Source organism: Rutidosis leptorrhynchoides, chromosome 10 (genome assembly GCF_046630445.1).
Source record: "Rutidosis leptorrhynchoides isolate AG116_Rl617_1_P2 chromosome 10, CSIRO_AGI_Rlap_v1, whole genome shotgun sequence".
In the NCBI taxonomy this organism is placed as follows: domain Eukaryota; kingdom Viridiplantae; phylum Streptophyta; class Magnoliopsida; order Asterales; family Asteraceae; genus Rutidosis; species Rutidosis leptorrhynchoides.
In genome coordinates this window covers 305,675,102-305,694,342 of record NC_092342.1, presented here as the reverse complement: position 1 = coordinate 305,694,342, position 19,241 = coordinate 305,675,102, and the positions used below count along the sequence as shown (strand labels likewise).

Sequence of the window (19,241 nt, the reverse complement as noted above, 5' to 3'; positions counted from 1 at the left end):
AAAACGGTATTCAAGTAGATCCGGGGAAGATCGAAACGGTGAAGAGTTGGGGACGACCGACTACGCCTACGGAAATCCGAAGTTTTCTCGGATTGGCCGGTTATTATCGTCGGTTTATCCAAGACTTTTCTAAGATTGCTTCTCCATTGACGAAATTGACAAGGAAGAATGCGAGGTTTGGTTGGGAGAACGAGCAAGAAATTGCTTTTCAATTGTTAAAAGAGAAGTTGTGTCAAGCTCCGGTGTTAGTGTTACCGGAAGGTGTTGAAGACATGGTGGTTTATTGTGATGCTTCCTTAAATGGTCTCGGGTGTGTTCTAATGCAAAGAGGTAAGGTTATCGCTTATGCCTCTCGACAATTAAAGGAACATGAAACGAGGTATCCGACTCATGATCTTGAGTTGGCGGCGGTAGTGCATGCGTTGAAAATTTGGCGCCATTACTTGTATGGTGTCAAGTGTACGATTTATTCGGATCATAAGAGTTTGAAACATCTCTTTAATCAACGAGATTTGAATTATCGCCAACGTAGGTGGATGGATGTGGTGAAAGACTACGATTGTGAAATACTTTATCATCCGGGTAAGGCGAATGTGGTCGCGGATGCGTTGAGTCGAAAGAGTCAACATCCGGCGATAAAAGTGGGGTCGTTACGTTTGATTATTACCAACGATTTTCTTGAAAAGCTTGGTGAGATTCAAATAGAGGCTTATGTTCACAACAAGCATATGGAGCGAATCGTGGGCCAATCGGAGTTTATTACTATGGGTCCGCGTGGGTTGTTGTCCTTTCAAGGAAGGGTGTGGGTGCCTAAGATGGGTGATTACCGACGAGTGCTACTTGATGAAGCACATAAGTCAAAATACTCCATTCATCCGGGCGCGACGAAAATGTATCTTGACTTGAAGAAAGATTATTGGTGGCCGGGCATGAAACGTGATGTTGTGAAGTATGTTGAGCAATGTGTCACGTGTTTACAAGTAAAAGCCGAACACCAAAAGCCGTATGGTAAGTTGCAACCATTAGAAATCCCGAAATGGAAATGGGAGCACATTACCATGGATTTCATTACAAAGTTACCTAAAACGGCGAGAACCCAATTCGATTCGATTTGGGTTATAGTTGACCGATTGACAAAAAGCGCTTTGTTTCTTCCCATTAAAGAAGCAATATCGTCGGAGACCTTGGCTAAGTTGTTTATCAAGGAAGTGGTCTCGCGACATGGGGTTCCTATATCTATTATTTCGGATCGAGATACCCGTTTTACATCTCGGTTTTGGGAAAAGTTTCATGAAGATATGGGTACGCAATTGAAGTTGAGCACGGCGTATCATCCTCAAACGGACGGTCAAACCGAACGTACGAATCAAACTTTGGAAGATATGCTACGAGCGTGCATCATTGACTTCGGTGGTAGTTGGGATGAGCATTTGCCTTTGGTGGAATTCTCGTACAATAATAGTTATCATACTAGTATCGGGATGCCACCTTACGAAATGCTTTATGGGCGTAGGTGTCGAACTCCCGTTTGTTGGGGAGAAGTGGGTCAAAGAGAGATCGGGAGTACCGATTTGGTTTTAGAGACCAATAGCAAGATCGATTTGATTCGGGAACATTTGAAGAAGGCTCAAGATAGGCAAAAGTCGTATGCCGATAGACGTAGGCGATCGATTGAGTTCCAAGAAGGCGATATGGTGATGCTTAAGGTTTCGCCATGGAAGGGTATTATCCGATTTCGATAACGGGGAAAGTTAGCTCCTCGGTTTATTGGGCCATTCAAGGTTTTAGCTCTTGTTGGTGAAGTTGCATATCGATTGGAATTACCCGAAGAGCTTGCGGGGATCCATAATACATTTCATGTTTCCCACCTCCGTAAGTGTCTTGCGGATGATTCCTCATGGATGCCTTTAGACGAGATCGAGCTAAACAACAAGTTAGAATATGTCGAGGAACCGATTGCTATCCTTGACGAGAAGGTGAAAATGTTGAGGAATAAAGAGGTGAGAACTTTCAAGGTTCAATGGCGACGAAGTAAAGGTTCCGAGTTCACTTGGGAGCCCGAAGAGTTCGTGTTAGTTTATCTTCCCTCGTGTCTTGCGGCTTGGATTACGAGGATGCAATCCGAATAAGTGGGGGAGAGTTGTAAGACCCGAATATTCGTAGTGTACATAGGTGTATATGAGTTACTCAAGTTTGGGGTTTTTGTTGCACATAATTAAAAAGACAAAAGATGCTGAACTGGGAGGGTCGCGCGCCGCGCGGCTAGGTGGCACGCCGCGCCATCTGTCTGCGACAGATTCCCCTTTTCTTTTTAATTAGATATTTTGAGGGCATTTTGGTAAAATCACCTTGGGGTCCGAATTTAATGCCTTAGGATCAGTTTGGTGAGCTCATTACTCCATTTCTCAACCACCAAACATCATCCATTCATTCTAGAGAGAGAGGGGGTGGTTAAGTGTGAGAAAGCTTAAATCGGGGAAGAAGAAGCTCATTTCGGGTTAGAACTCGGGAGTTAAAGTTGTTCATCTCCTCCTTAGCTACGTTTTGATTGTTGTGGTAAGCCCTAAACTTGATTACCTTAGTTTAAAGTGTTTAAGGGTTAGGGTTTGGGTTAATGATGCACACAAAACCCACTTGCTAGTAATTTGGGGGTTTTGGGTGAATTTGGGTCATGTAGACTCAAAGGTAACTAATTAGGGTTTTCAAAGTGTTAATTTATGTTTATGAACCTAATTAGTTAGTTAAAGTACTAGAACACTTCAATGATATGTAAATGGGTGTTAATTGAGCATGGATGACCCAAATGGGTGTGTTGACCTTGAAATGGGTCAAATGGGTCTTTAATGACCTAAGTGGTCTTGCATGTGTGAAAATGAGTTAAATTGGTGATGTAAAAATGTAATAAGACCATATTTGACTAGAGTTAGGGTTTTTGGTGAAGTTGACCCATTATTAGGGTTAATGGTGCAAAATGAGTCGGGATTGCACTTTGGGTCAAAATGACTTAGGAATGGTGAAAAAATTGGTTGACCGACTTGAGTTTACGTTTGATAATATGTATAATGTGATAGGTACGTTACTTTGAGGTTTTGCAAGCTCGGGTATCTTTTCACAAGACTTTGAGGTGAGTGGAATAATTATATGCGTATGTATATAATGTATCTATTTGTTGTAGTGTGAAAGGTGTAGTGTCGAGGTGTTAAGACACCACGTTTCACGTGAAGAGTGTAGCATCGAGGTGTTAAGATGCCACTCGGGTGTAGCATCGAGGTGTTAAGATGCCACCTAGGAGTGCAGTGTCGAGGTGTTAAGACACCACTCCGTAAAATAATGAGTGAAGCATCGAGGTGTTAAGATGCCACTCGGGGTGAAGTGCCGAGGTGTTAAGGTGCCACCCTAGGGGTTAGTGGTGCGAGGTGTTAAGTGCCCTAACGGATGTTATGAACACCGATGGTGTTTTCGCGAGCGCCGTTCCCTTGTACTATTGGTCGACCATGGTTATTTGTGTTGTAAGCATATTATATTATTCGAGTTATATTTATATGCGGTTGTTATGCTAGCTTGTGGTATTGGAGATTTATAGCTTGTTATTGTGACGATAAGCTAATTATGTTCGCTAGCGTGTTTGCGGTTTGTGTAAGTGTTTGCAAGTAGGTATAATTATATATGTATTCGTATAATTATTGCATTCACTAAGCTTTGCTTACCCTCTCGTTGTTTATCATTTTATAGGTTCGTTTTGGACAAGGGTAAGGGCATCGTTTTGGACTAGAGATCCCGCTTGATGCTAGGGGACGCTTTTGGCTTTAGTAGCTCTTGGAGTTTGACCTATAGTTGGGTAGTTTAATCCCAAACGCCATGCTCATTGTGTAGTTTGGAACTTAAACTTTTTGGTGGTCGAAACTCGTAAATAGTATTAAACTCGTAAAACGGCCGATGTGGGCCCCGCCTGTAAAACATTGATTTTATATTTGAAACAAGTTAGTTTTACATATTTGGATGTATGGTAAAAAGCGTTTCGTCTAAAAGTGTCGGGAACTAGTCAATCTTTTTCGCATTATGAGACTTCCCGGACAGTCCACTTTGGCGCGCCGCGCCCCTATCTGGCGCGCCGCGCGGGTATGCTGCACAGGAATTTTTTTTTTTATTTTGTATTTTCGCGTGGTTTGGTCGAGGGTTGGTTTGGGTTGTTACATTAACACTTGTGTTCGGGTTTAATTGATGTGTTAGGACCATTTTCACGTGTATTGTGATTATTGATTAATTTGGGCGCGGTTTGTGCTTGGAAGTGCAAATGGGTCGAATTTGCACTAAGGGTCAATTGGGTTGGTTTGTAAGTCAACCCTAATTGTGTTGTTTGTATTGTGATAATGGAATAGGTACGTTCCATTGACGAGTTGCGAATTATTTGGAAGCATTCATCAAGGCGACAAGGTGAGTGTTAATATCCTATATGCATATGTATGTGTAGGATGGGTGCGGGTCGGGTGAAGTGATTCTCGGCTATAGAGCTCACTTCACATATAGGTGGATTGATGGACTTGTGTACGAGTCCAATTGGCACGGTTGTGCGTTTTGGTTGACCACCTTTGACGTGGTACACATTTTGAGTGTACGTGATCACACGTGGTTGTGATGTGGATGTTGTAACCCCAATGGCGAAGGGTTGATATTGTTGTGATGTGGATAACCCCGATGTGGTGGATTTTATAATCCCGTGACCGTGGGTTTTGGTATTTGGGAAGTGAATCTCGGGTAGTGCGGATTCATGATGACTCGGGTTGTTCGGTCATCCTTTTTATGAGGTGATGGATTTCGGGTTGTGCGAATTCATTAAGGCTCGGGTAGTTCGGCCAACCTCGGTTGTTGAATTGGTAGAGAAGTGAATTTCGGGTTGTGCGAATTCACTAAGGCTCGGGTTGTTCGGCCAATGTTCGTATGATTGAGGTTAAGGGGTTAACCTTGTAGTTTGGTTACCCATTTATGTACGCGTATTTACTTATATTGTTGTAACTAATCTTGCGGTTTGACTTGGTGGTACGTTAGGTATAACATTGCTTAGTTATGCTTGGATTGCGGTATGTGGCTCGTATTTGTGTGTTAGCGATGCGCATTTCATTTTATGCATATGTATGTATGTAGTATATTCTCATTCACTAAGCGTTAGCTTACCCTCTCGTTGTTTACATTTTTATAGATTGCACGGATGCGGTGGCTCGGGTAAGCGCGGGGACTAGTGGACTTGCGTAGTTGCTTTAGAAGACTTGTTTTTGGATTTGATTAGGATTGGGTAGCGTGTCCCCAATCCCATGCTCGGTCTATGTTTTTGTATAAACTAATGGGTCGAAATAGTCACTTGTGGTATTTTGGGTCGATGTGGGCCCGGTGTCGTAAAACTCGGTTTTTATTGTGAAAAACTCTTAGTTTAAACTATTGTATTATATTGTGAATGTGTTTTGGTTTAAAAGTGTCGGGAAGAGGGTTTTCGCCCGCGCGAGTTCGAAAAACTGATCAGAATGTTTTAGTACATCTGGACGCCGTCCCAGATGTCTGGACGCCGTCCCAGTATTAAGAGCTGGACGCCGTCCAAGCTTTTGGACGCCGTCCAGATCAACTGTTTCAGAAATTTTTTTTTTGTGGCACGTTTTCGGATGGTTAACGGGTTGGGTTGTTACAACTACTATATAATATTTATACACTATTACTATTACTAACACTTATAACCTACTACTTATATTATAACACATAAAAATATTTTTGGATATATATTGGATATATATAGATCTTCGAACTTTCTTGACGAATGGTTTCTACGAAACTCTAGGCGGAAGGGTTTAGATTTTCCAATTTAAAGGATCCTATAGCTCAAGCCCCTAGACCTGAAATGGCCATTCGAAGGGAAAGGGGTGATTGGAAGTATATCTAATATGGCAAATATCCTAAAATGGAAACACTTTTAAAATAGAAATTTTCTAATTATAAACTTACTAAAAATGGAAACTTTCTAAAAATGGAAACTTACTAGGAAGGGAAACTTAGTAAAACTAACTATACTTAAAACACTTTCATACCTAAACTTAAACTTGGGCAAAATACTTAACTACTCTTAAATGTCCTTAGGTTGACTTTCTGCTCACGTTCATCCAAACTTTCTATTCCGAGGAATAACCATCTCTCTCCTACTTACTAAGGTGAACTCATAGTCCCTCTTACTATTGTGCAACTTATTTAACTTATTTGGGGTGAGACACATGCTGTTTTTACATTTTACAATTTAGACACAAGTACCAAACTGCTAAACTATGCTATACCCGGCTATGTCCGACTAAGTCCCTACAGTGATATTTTTAATTGCTCGTTGAATGCATGCTTAATTATTGGGGGTAGGCCTATCGGGAGTAACGTCCCCGATACATTTGACCAAGTCATTGTATTACTTAATAATAAAATTAAACCGACAAGGACAGACACAACTTGTCATTGGGGCAAACTTGAACGTTTAGTCTAAATATCACGAACTGGCATAACTTTTGATCTGCGAGATCAACTTTATAAACTAAATCTTGTGGTCTAAAACAACGGTCAAACATTTTTGTTAAACCTATGAACTTCACTCAACCTTTTTGGTTGACACTTTAGCATGTTTGTCTCAGGTGTCGATTGATCAAGCTTGAATTACTTACTGCTTATGTGATGCTACTTGGACTTAGGATCAAGAGATATTGCATTTATTATTCTTGCATTTGAAACAATTACTTTATTGTGATTTCCATTATTGTAACGACATTCATTTTCCGCTGCGTACTCTCAACAAAGTTTGTTTTTATCATTTAGTATTGTTCTCGTATATTATAATATGTTGGTTTGTTTGATATTAATGTCACATTCACCCAGGCCCATAATTGGGGGTATGATATATTACGAACCACTTTCGATCACCATTTAAAACCAACCACCATGGTCATCATCCTTCACTCGCTTTAAACCCATTTAAACCGTCATCTTAGACCATCGCTTGAAGCTCATAATGTATGATTACTGTTTTCGTGTCTATCTTTGTCGAACACCAAGACAATCACCGAAACCCGTTTAGAATCACCAACTTTTTCTCTTGATCTTCTATTCGACCGGATCACCCAATACCACAATCATCAAACATCTAAACCTATTACTATCTTTATATTTCTGGTTACTTTATAAACCCACCATCACAACCCATTTGTTATTTTCTGTTTTCAATCGAACCCTCAACCAAACCACCATCTAACTATCGCTGCTACTACAACTGTTTTATTATGTTTCCTAAACCGTAACTGCCAACCAAAGCCAACACCATTTTTACTGCCCCGTATCTTCCCTTTTTATGTTTCAGCTATTTTTCATTAACGTTTATGTTTTGATCAGATGAGAAACCAACCGTAAACCACCACCTTCGTTATCATCATGCTACAATGCTAACTGCCTTTCGTTTCTATTTCTTTTTCGACTACCACTTTTCCTGCTCCCGTAATTTTGTTACATTAAAGGGTGATGATGATGTTTATGTTGAAATTTTTTTTTTTTTTTTTTAAAGGGAATGAAAGTTGATAGTGAATGATGAGGTGTAAAAGAAGAAAGTGATTGTTTGTTGTTTCTGTTTTCAAACGAACCCACTCTTTATTTCATGATCAACCTAGTTAACTAGTGAACTGGACTTTTAAATCGGGCCTGAGTAATTATTTGGACTATTTTCATCTTGGGCCGTAATATTTTGTTATTGGGTTTCCTAGTTGGGCTTGTGAAACGTTGTTGGGCCGATGTGAAATTTGGCCAGTTATAGCTGGTGACGGGTTAGTTAATGAAATGAATTATGATTAGAAGATAATGATATAATGAAGGTGGTAACGAGCATGCTTATGTATTGATGATGTATAAATTAGACGATGATGATAATAGATATATGATGATAGTATAGATTATAGATGATGATGAAGATGAAGTTTTGATTTAGAAAATGAAATGGTTAATACGGGTTAAAAGGATTTAAAACCTTATTATTGCCGAAAATACGAAACAGTGGATTGGTTAGGGATGTTGGTGTTTAACTGAGAGGTCTCGGGTTCAAGCCTGAGTTATGGCATTTTTTTAAAAGAAGAAGAAGAAGACAGACATTTGTATTAGGATAAATAGATTTGGTGTATCAATTAAATCAGAAATGAGGTGACAAAGGAATGGTTAAAGGCGTTATCAGGTTAGCGGGACGTCGCGGGTTCAAACCCAGACTTAGGCATTTTTTTTTTTTTTTTGTGGATACTTATTTGAGGTAGTATTACTATTACCATTATTATTATTATTATTATTATTATTATTATTATTATTATTATTATTATTATTATTATTATTATTATTATTATCATAAGTACTAGTATTACTATTAGTAGTATTATTATTATCATTATAGATATTAAAATAAATATTAGTATTATTATTATTTGTAAAATCATTATTTTTATAGTTAGTAGTATTATCATTATAATTAAAAACAACTTTTATTACTATTATTGATATTATGTTACCAAATAAACATTTTGTATATAAAAATATACTTTTAGTAATATTACATATAAGTAAGTATTAATCACATTAACATTTTTATATAGATATTCATATATAACAAATTAAGTATTTTTAATATAATATTAACCAAATATATATTAATATAACTATATGAATATTAGTCATTATAAATGTATATACACAAATTAAATATATATAATACAAGTTATAATATATGAAATTGTTCAATTACGATTATAGGTATTAATATATATATAAATTATATAGGTTCGTGAATCTGAGGCCAACCCTGCATTGTTCAGTTCCGTCGTATGCATATTTTTATTACAAAATATCGTATCATGAGTTTCATTTGCTCCCTTTTTAAATGCTTTTGCAATATATATTTTTGGGACTGAGAATACATGCGCTGTTTTTATAAATGCTTTCGAAATATTTTTTGAACTGCGAATACATGAAATGATTTTATAAATGTCTGACGAGATAGACACAAGCAAAACATTTCTCGAATTAATTATTATGCAGACAGGAGTTCTGTTGATTATTATTGAATTAGTTGGACGTTATAATTGCCACTAATTGTTGTGAATATTTTCCCCTAATTAATATTGCTTGGTAACCTAAGAATTAGAAACGGGTATGACCCTAATTCATGCGAATCCTAAAGGTAGCTACCGAGTTTAACACCCCCACCCAGAATGTTCACTAGACTGAAGAGCTAGTGGGCGTGGTGTTTAGTACTTCGAAGTTTATATATTATACAGACGAGATGTTCTGTTTTTTGGGGATATTATTGATGCGCATTATATGTTAAGGTCGGTTACCAAGCCAAGCAATGAAAGCAAAGTGAATGTTATATATCGAGAGAATGATTTTATACACAGGTTATGTGTATGTTATTTTGTACACGAGATATATGTGTACGGTTACTAAGATTTATGAAAAATGGTTTCGTACACGAGAAAGATGTACTGTTTTTAAAAGAAATCGCATGTACATTACAGGTGGGTATAGGATTCGGGCCCATTTGTACCATGCACATTTAAATCTTGTGGTCTATCAAAATTATGAATTTTACTGTTTATGATAAACCTATGAACTCACCAACCTTTTGGTTGACACTTTTAAAACATGTTTATTCTCATGTCTGAAAGAAATCTTTCGCTTATTACATGGAGTCGTTCATGACATATAGAGGTCAGAATCTCGCAATGGGACCATCTGTTGAAGACTTCGTCGAGGTGGATTAGGACGGGTCCCTTCATTTTATAAATATATAAATTATATGATTTTTTGCGCAAGTGTTCCTTCCTTTTTAGTGTAGAAGATGAAGATGAAGAGTGAAGAGACGAATTTACCCTCACATGCAATGCACACAGTGACGATTTCAGGATCATAACTCAATGGGGTCCTGAATTTTTTGGCAGTGCTATTATATCTCAATGCTATTTTAGTGGTTGTTTACTTTCAAAAAACGTATAAATTTAAAAAATATATGTGGTCCGAGTCGTTAAATTTAATGATGTTCTATATGATTTAAAAGAAAAATTACAAATTAGAAAAATATTTGGAGTCCTGGAATTAAATTTAGTGGTATCCTATACAATTTAAAGAGTATTTTCTACATAAAAATTTTAAACTAGAGGTGTCCCGTGACCCCACGGACCATATGCTAAACTCGCCACTGAATGCACATGTCAAGGGTTAAAGGATTTTTTAACGATAGGTTAACGGAGGGATGTTGATTGCATGTTTTTGAAAAACAAAGGATTAAGAAGAAAAAAAATTCCGAGGTACGTTATTAGCAATATGGGGTATAATACATGGACCAACGAAGCAATAAAGTCTTGTTTTGTACGATTTTTGTAGTTCAAATATTTTAATGAATTTTTACCCCCTTCAAAAATATTTATGAATATGCCACTGGTTATGTGGCTTACAAGTAGAAGCGATTTGGTTAGGGTTGTAAACGAGCTGAGGCTCGAACTCAGCTCGTTTAAATTTCATATAGCTCGAGTTTGAGCTCGATTCGATTCGAGTCTAATATTCTAAATTCAATCTCGGCTCGTTTAATATTTAATAAGTTCGGGCTCGATTCGTTAATTAAAAATCCAAACAAATGAAACTAATGGGATCAAATTGTATATAATCCAACTTTAATAACTTTCCGTATAACTCAAATTCAATTTCGTATGTATTCATCTTTCCGGTGACCGTGGCCGATCCCGGCGGTCGTTGCTTATAATTTTCCGTTAACACGGTCATTTACACACAATAAAAACGTAATTTCAGTTCGTATTTGACTTTAGTATTTTCAATTTTGTACAGAAAGTTCAGTTGTCATCAATCTGCGAATTCTAGGGTTTCGTCATTAAGTTAATTTTATATAATTGAAGAAGAATGGGTCGTTCACGAGCTGTTAATCACTCTGCCGATGAAGATTCGAATCAAAGGTGTGAATTTTGTTATGAATTCAGTAATTTCACTAGCATAAGTTGTTCAATTTAGCTACATTCATGTAATTATACACATATAAATGGTTAAATGTTGCAAATTTGTAATTTTATTCCAATTTTACATTTTTCAGCTTTTTTATGGATAAAATGATTGTGGTCAACATAATTGATAAGTCTATGTACAATTTGGATGTTAAGTTTAGGTCTTTTACTTAATTTAATGGTATGTAAAAGATGTAAAATGGATATTATGCATTGTTATACATTGTCCTATGCGAGTCTTTAAATGATGCTTTTGTAATTTTTGGTGAACTTGTTTTGAGCACATCTTGCTAGTCTCTTGGTTGTGTTGACCCATTGTCCCTGCTCAGATTAATGATAACTTAATGGTTATTTAAGTCATTAAGATGTATTGTTAGTAATGGAAGAAAGGTCACTATTATGCCAACATAGTAGTTTGACTCGCAACTGCGTGTACGTTGATGCCCAATGTGGATGAAGTAAATCAGCTATCAATTTTGCGTGATCATTAAGTTTTTGTACTAGTTAAGAGTGTAAGCGACTATCAGCTAGTTTTAATTTATTCCATGAAAACTTGTTTATTGCACATCCTGTGACAAATAAGAATATAATAATTAGGATGCTCTGCACTATAAAAATTATGTCTAGCTACGCGTTTTGTGTTTTTGGACGTGAAATTAAGTATTAAATAAACTTTTTCTAAATGACTATTCTAACTTCTTTGCATTATTCTTGATAAGAATGATAACGTGAGGATGATGATGGTGGACTAAGGAGCAATGTTTATGGGATGGTTTAGTTTGTTTAATAAGGAACTTTCTTGTTATTTGATAAATGGCATGCTAACATTATTCATAATTATAAGATGTTGTAATCTATATATTTTGTATACGTGTATGTGTTTGCATGCATATGTTGAGAGAGAACCTATTTACGTATCGTATTTTTTTGCTATTAGATTCTATTCATCCATTAATTATCGTCTAAGTTACCGCCTTACTAGTGTTCAATTGCTCAATAAGTTGCCTAAAAGGTGATTTTCAATAAGCTTACTGGTAGTGTAGGTAGCCCTTGGTTTGTGTTTGGGAACCGGAATAGGCATGGGTTTGAATAATGGGTGGAATGAGTATGGGTTTCTATTCATAAACCCATCACTCTTTGCGGGTATGAAAAAACCCCTGTTTGGTGGGTTTCGATTCAAATAAAATATCCAAACCCTTGAACCTAACTATTTGTTTCATACCCATTTTCCATACCCTTATAGCAAATCACATTTTGAACGCCTGTGGTGTAATGTAATTAAAATTTGAGTCAATGAATTAATGCAAGATACTAAGTTAGTATTTCAAAATCTCTTTTCATAATTGGAAAATTCCTAAATGCTGTCCTGAATGACATTGGAGAAAATTAAATCTTCGGGTGGAAAAAAATTGTGAGGAGCGTCATCATTTTTGTAAATTTTTTAATTATGTCGGTGCATTCTCTTATGCGTGCCTTGAAAATTCGGACACACTATATATAAAGTTACTGGTTGGTTCTCCTAAAAGTGAAGTGTAGTTTTAGTTTTGGGGGCTGCCGGAGGAAAGGTTAGACCAGTTTTTTAGTTAATTATAATATAGAAATTTCCGGTGGGCTGTTTCAAATAAACGTCGCAATCTTGTTTGTGTTGCAAAATAGGTTCATTTTTTGTTTTTTGTTTTACCACATTGCATTATTCCAAGTTTTAGCAATGTATTCTGATTTTGCATTATTAACCCTCTTGACAATGTTTTGTCAAACATTCAGCCGATCAAAGAGAAAACGAACTGTGTCAAATTTAGAGAATCTAGAGGCTGCAACTTCAGGTAATTCCCGGTCAATTTTATAATTAATAATTATATGTTGTGTGACGGGTATGAAACGTTTGCCTACCATTATTCTTTATTGTTTCTTTACTCGGGTCAAATTTTTTAGTGTACATTTGACCTCTTTTTTGTGTGTGTGTGTGTGTGTGTGTGTGTGTGTGTGTGTGTGTTTCGTTGAAAACTCAATATTCTTTTGATCTAATAGGCCAAGGGATGAGTGAAGGAAAAAAGGCGTTGTACCATTGTAACTACTGTAACAAGGACATTTCTGGAAAGATTCGCATAAAGTGTGCTCGTTGTTCAGACTTTGATCTATGCGTAGAGTGTTTTTCTGTTGGAGCTGAGGTTTATCCTCATAAAAGCAATCATCCATATCGGGTTATGGTTAGTTACTTAATTATTCTCTTTGCAACTCGGTGCATAATGTTTATATTTTTAAATCTTTGGCTCAAATGTGGTAACAGCCATTTTTATCATTTCAACTAAATCAACTATTATTGTGTTATCTGATTCGCTCGTTACTTAAAAGTTCTGTTATTGACTTATTTCTACAGGATAATCTGTCGTTTCCCCTCTTTTGTTCTGATTGGAATGCAGACGAGGAGATATTGTTACTTGAGGTATTTTTTCCATATACATAACTTTCTACTACGTATCTATTCGGGATCCCGTTTAAAAGATGCAATCTATCATATTAAGATTAAGATTCTATGTAATTACCTAATGTAAAAGCATCAATTACTTGTACTTTTACATGTACTATATTATTTGAATAAATTTGTTTGAATTTATTATAAATTATAATGCAAGGATAAAATATAAATATAATGATAATCATGTTTTTGCAGGGGATAGAAATGTATGGGCTGGCGAACTGGAATGAGGTTGCTGAACACGTTGGAACCAAAAGCAAAGCACATTGTATCGAGCATTATAATACCATATACATGAATTCACCTTGCTTCCCACTTCCGGTATAACAAATCTTTTTATTTTCCTATTCTTCTTATTCCATTTTTTTTATGTTTTGTACTACGTGATTACAGGACATGTCCCATGTTATGGGAAAGAATAGAGAAGAACTACTTGCAATGACCAGAGAGCATGGGGAAGTCACTAAAGGTAATTAATCTTTTATCTTAGCTCTGAATTGTTGTCTTTAATATTGAATAAGTTAGTCTTTTGACACTCAAAAAATTCAATTGTTTGATTTTTTAAGTTGCATCAGGAGTCCCAAGTGAAGGCGAAATTTCGGTGAAAGAAGAGTCTCCATATTCTTCAAGAATCAAGTAAGTTCGACTTTTATGAATATGTGTCTAAGTCTAATGTAATTTCAGTTATTTCACCCTTACTAATCTGTAATACTTGAGTAGGGTTGAGGGCTTGAGACAAGACGGTTCCGCAGGTCGGACCTCATCTGCCTTAGCTTCTGGTATGTTCAAGATTGTCCTCACGAGATCGAGAGATAGACAGAGACATAAGTCACGAATAATGTTTTTTTTTTAAGATGTAGGTTTTGTTGGCTTTAAGAGAACGTCAAACATTGTCCAAAGTGACAAGGGTGGCGATGGAGTTAAATTAGAAGGTAGGCCCGGCATTATAATTATATGTATATATCATTATTTTCTTTTTGTTCCCTTTCTGGCCCGACTGATCCAACTTGCAATGTGAGCTGACTAATCTCGAGGCGACAACTCGCTTTGCGAGTTGCCCGGTTTCGTGCATGGTGAACCTCCATGTCCGCTAGAGGGCAATTTGCTCTGCGAATAAATTTACACCTCCTCATGGTTCAAACCTGGAACTTGTCCGGTAGTTAATCCTTTTGGCCGGCCAAGATCACCACTCCGCTACCCCTTGCAGTTGTATAAACCATTATTGTTAGTAATTTTATTTATTTTTTCTTTCTTTTTTTTAATTTTTTTTTTTTTTTTTTTTTTTTTTTTTGGCATATCTGGTTTACGTCTCATTTGGTACCTATAGAAGGTGGGGCCCATATGTATGTAATTATTTGTAGTTAGACCGATGACATTGAAGCTATAAGCCTATAAATGCTAGATAAACAAGTCCTAATATATGACTAATCATGCTTATTATTCCCAGATTCTCATGTTGACCGAAGCTTTGGAGAGAAAAAGTTGAGGACATCAGTAGAAGAGGGGCCTTCGTTAACAGAGTTGAGTGGCTATAACTTCAAGAGAGAAGAATTTGAAGTTGAATACGACAACGATGCTGAACAGTTACTGTCTGACATGGAATTTAAGGATACCGATACTGACGCTGAACGTGAACTTAAATTGCGTGTCTTGCGTATATACTCTAAAAGGTCAACCAAAACTTCTCATTAGTAATACTTGGATGTACACGGTTTTCATACGACCATCAGGCTCGGTATATATGCATTTCTAAATAAAAGTCGGTATTTTTTTGCAGGTTAGATGAGAGGAAGCGTAGGAAGGACTTTATTTTGGAAAGAAATTTACTTTATGCTGACCCGTTTGAGCAAGGCCTTTCGCCCGAAGAGAAAGAAATATGTTGTCGGTACCGGGTGTTCATGCGTTTTCATACAAAAGAGGAGCACGAGGAATTGTTGAAAACTGTTATTGAAGAACACCGAATTCGAAGACGAATTGAGGATCTGCAGGTTCGTTTGATATGTGAAATAGTTTTACATCTTCTACTTGTTACTATATACTATAAGCTAACGCATTGTTGTAAAAGTCGACCGAGTCGGATGACGCTTCGGTTTGGGGACTAGCCCGTCCCGACTTGCCAAAAAACGCCTTCGAAGTCGGCCAACGCTAAAAAGTCGGGTTAAAGTCGGTCAAAGTAGGTCAAAGTAGGTGAAAGTCAAAGGTAGGTAAAAAAAAAACCTTTTTTTACAATTAGATTTTGTGCGATATATCTATGTTTGAAATATTTATGTTTTAAGTTTGATATATTTATGTGTAATATATATATGTTCAATTCATTTATTTCTAAAAGTCAACAATGGTCAACGCCGGACTCGATTGACTCGTCCCTCCAAGGTCCCTACCAACTTGTCCCCGACTCTCGATGTTTACAACCTTGAGCTAACGTGATTCTCTCATTGTGATAATTTATTTACTTTTATGTGGAGTTATATTATTTTCGTTATAGTGTTCATGTTTGCATACATGTTCAGGAAGCTCGGGCTGCCGGTTGTACGACATCTGCAGATGCTGAAAGATACATTGAACAGAAAAGAAAACGAGAAGCTGAAGAAAGCGCACGCAGGGTGAAGGATAATGTACAGCCTGGACCTAGCGGCAAATTCTTGCAAAGAGCAAATCATCTTAAAGGGGATGCTGATAATAGTCCCCGTGGTGGTGTTAGGGGGCCCACAGGTCTTGATTCGAGTGCCAAAGACTCTTCGACTCCTGTAGGGTTAACTATTGCAAATTTGGATAATTGGGATGTTAGCGGACATACCGGTGCTGATTTACTCTCTGAAGCCGTAAGCCTTCTTATTTTTTTTTTAATTGTTTTATTATAGGATTTTTCTATCGATTAGGGATGTTGTTAAGGTGCAACTTTTGTATATTTTTTATAACTGCCATGTAAAAGTCAACATTAACCGCTTTGTACAACACATTAATGCACCTTAACGACAACCTTAAGGGCTGTCCTTAGAAAAATCCTTTTTATAACTGAGTAGTGGTTGGCTAATCGGATCTTCTCTTTCTTTCCGTGCAGGAGAAACGGTTATGCGCAGAGCTCAGGTTGCTTCCTGCGCATTATCTGAACATGTTAGAGAAACTGACCATAGAGGTTTTGAATGGTCACATAGCTCGAAAGGCCGATGCACATCGACTGTTTAATGTTGTTGATCCAAATAAGGTGGATAGAGTGTACGACATGCTTCTGAAGAAGGGAATTGGTCAACCGTGAATCATAAGACCTGCTTGGGTCAACCTAGCCGCCCCCATTTGTGGGTACACACTAGCATTGTTGTGTGATCGTATAGTCAAATGTTTGATGCAGAAATACCATAGTTGGATTAGTTAGTTAAGACATATGTGACATGTATATTGTGACCGTATATGAAACCATCATGGTTTTTCTAGATATAGGCCACCACCAACTATCGATTGTTGTTGCTACTATTCTTCTGTTTTTATTCTTCTCCTAGATTGAAAGGGTGCGTTTGGGTTTGTTTATATGTATTCAAATCTGATTCAACAGGATGCATTTTAGGTTAAGTTGTTTTGCCGTAACCTATGTTCTTGCCGCGTTACGTTTACATTTCATGGTTTATTAAGTTGGGTCAGGTAACATACATGTATATTGGGAAGTTCACAAATATGAGGTGTTGGGTGGATTGTAACAATTTAATAAGTGATGGAGGTTTGGTTTGCGAATAATAACAATTTTTGCGTTTGTAACAATTATTGTTGTTTGATTTGAGATAAACTTTGTTTGGTTTGTTTGTTGATTAAGGTGTTTGAAAAAAATAAAACACCTAAAGGTTTGTTCATCTTTTTAGGAATAATGATGTTGAAGAAAAGAATAAAAGACAAAAAGTACGCTCTTGTGCCATACAAGTGACCATATTTAACGAAAATATTTAACGGACGTTAGTTTTAGGGTTAACCGTGAAATTAATTGATATATGGAGGTCAAACAGACTCAAAGAAAATGTAACTTATGTTGTTTGATACAAAGTTTAGAGACCAACGTCTCAATTTTGTGTTTCAAATATGAGTGACATATAAAAATGGTTTACAAAATCATTTTTAAATTCAGTATCTTAAAAATACAAAATACGGAGTAATAAACTTAAGGGAAAATTATTTGAAAATGCATTGAACTTTCACCAAATTCTTATTGTATGCATTTAACTTTCAAGTGTCCTATTGTATACATTCAACTTCTAAATCTGTACTATTGTATGCATTTAACCTGTTATAACAGGTAACGATGTATACAATATTGACCTGCTACCTAAGCTATAAGTAATTCAATGCATACAATAGTAGAGATTTAATAATTGAATGCGTACAATAGAAAATTTGAAAGTTGAATACACATAATAGAAATTTAATGAAAATTTAATGCATTTTCGAATAATTATCCCTAAACTTAATTGGCCTCTCCATCTAAAAAAACACTCCACATCTCACTTAGATATACTGTTGATGGGAATCAATCTCCAACTACAACTTTTCTTCAAAACCAGATCGCCTTTTCAACAAAAGTTCAAACATAAATCGTGCCACATCATCCATCCATCAAAATACTCAACATCCATCGTCTCTAATACATTCCACGTCATCATCATCTTATCAATAAACCAAACGGTTCTCCTTTTGCCATGTCACCTTCAATACCGTTATTTACGTACTCCCTCAATCCAACGGACCTCACCATTCGTTTCCCACTCCCTCCCCTCCGATGGCCGATTCCGATAACGAATCCGGCGGTCACAACACCGGCGAATTAGCCGCCAGAGAACAAGACAGGTTCCTTCCGATTGCTAACGTGAGCCGGATCATGAAAAAAGCGTTACCGGCGAATGCGAAGATATCGAAAGATGCGAAGGAAACTGTGCAGGAATGTGTATCGGAGCTTATAAGTTTTATCACCGGTGAAGCGTCGGATAAGTGTCAACGGGAGAAACGGAAAACGATTAACGGCGATGATTTGTTGTGGGCGATGACGACGTTAGGGTTTGAAGAATACGTTGAACCGTTGAAAGTGTATTTAGCTAAGTATAGGGAGATTGAAGGTGAGAAAACGATGTCGTTACGGCCTGGTGAAAAAGATGAGGGAAGTGGTAGTGGCGGCAGTGGTGGATATGGTAATAATGGGATGTATGGAGGGTATAATAGTCAATTTTATAATTCGGGTCAATATCAACAAACGGTTATGGGTAGGGGAGGTGGCGGGTCATCTTTGAAGCCTAGTAGGTGAATGCAGCTGTGCAGTAGAAAGAAGAAAATCATGGAGCAATTAGTTTTTCATATTTTTAATGGATGGATTTGCTAATTATGTGTTTTTTTTTCCTTTTATTTAATTATTGACATTGACATGTTAATTTCTAAATATGGTTTACGTTCTACACTGTTCTGGATTTTACCTATATCATAGTTGCCTAGTTGGATCTAGTAATACTGTAATAGCTTTTCTTTATTTGAAGTTTGGAGGTAAATTTTGAAAATTATTGACTTTGAGCACTAGTAACGGTCCGTCGATGCACTGGTCATTGGATCCGCTTTCCACCAACACCGATATTAGCAGCGCGTGGTTGGATCCGCCATTGAAGCCCGCACTCGACTTTTTCGTTGCATAACATTTTCGATCACGGGACATTTACTGTTTTTTGAATGTTAAGCATCAAACGGTT

General features: G+C 36.8%; 2 protein-coding genes across 2 annotated transcripts; both read left to right on the top strand.

Moving 5' to 3' along the window:
- The first annotated feature begins 10,680 nt into the window (after nt 1-10,680).
- Nucleotides 10,681-17,002, top strand: LOC139872968 (transcriptional adapter ADA2-like). The gene is made up of 13 exons (XM_071860899.1): nt 10,681-11,009; nt 12,819-12,877; nt 13,083-13,261; nt 13,432-13,497; nt 13,726-13,851; nt 13,924-13,999; nt 14,106-14,166; nt 14,251-14,309; nt 14,385-14,462; nt 14,978-15,200; nt 15,308-15,518; nt 16,041-16,352; nt 16,592-17,002. The coding sequence occupies exons 1-13, from the start codon at nt 10,957-10,959 to the stop codon at nt 16,784-16,786; spliced, it is 1,698 nt and encodes a 565-aa protein (XP_071717000.1). The 5' UTR covers nt 10,681-10,956; the 3' UTR covers nt 16,787-17,002.
- Nucleotides 17,003-18,133: 1,131 nt separating this feature from the next.
- LOC139872967 (nuclear transcription factor Y subunit B-3-like) lies at nt 18,134-18,954 on the top strand. The gene has a single exon (XM_071860897.1). It carries the CDS (start codon nt 18,290-18,292, stop codon nt 18,806-18,808), a length of 519 nt encoding a protein of 172 aa, XP_071716998.1. The 5' UTR covers nt 18,134-18,289; the 3' UTR covers nt 18,809-18,954.
- Nucleotides 18,955-19,241: the final 287 nt, after the last annotated feature.

What these genes read in the sequence shown, in the direction of transcription:
- LOC139872967 (XM_071860897.1), top strand. Translation starts at nt 18,290, where the DNA reads ATGGCCGATTCCGATAACGAATCCGGCGGTCACAACACCGGCGAATTA.
- LOC139872968 (XM_071860899.1), top strand. Translation starts at nt 10,957, where the DNA reads ATGGGTCGTTCACGAGCTGTTAATCACTCTGCCGATGAAGATTCGAAT. An exon ending in TTGCGTATATACTCTAAAAG is followed by an intron (nt 15,201 to 15,307) that starts GTCAACCAAAAC and finishes ATTTTTTTGCAG; the next exon opens with GTTAGATGAGAGGAAGCGTA. An exon ending in CTGATTTACTCTCTGAAGCC is followed by an intron (nt 16,353 to 16,591) that starts GTAAGCCTTCTT and finishes CTTTCCGTGCAG; the next exon opens with GAGAAACGGTTATGCGCAGA.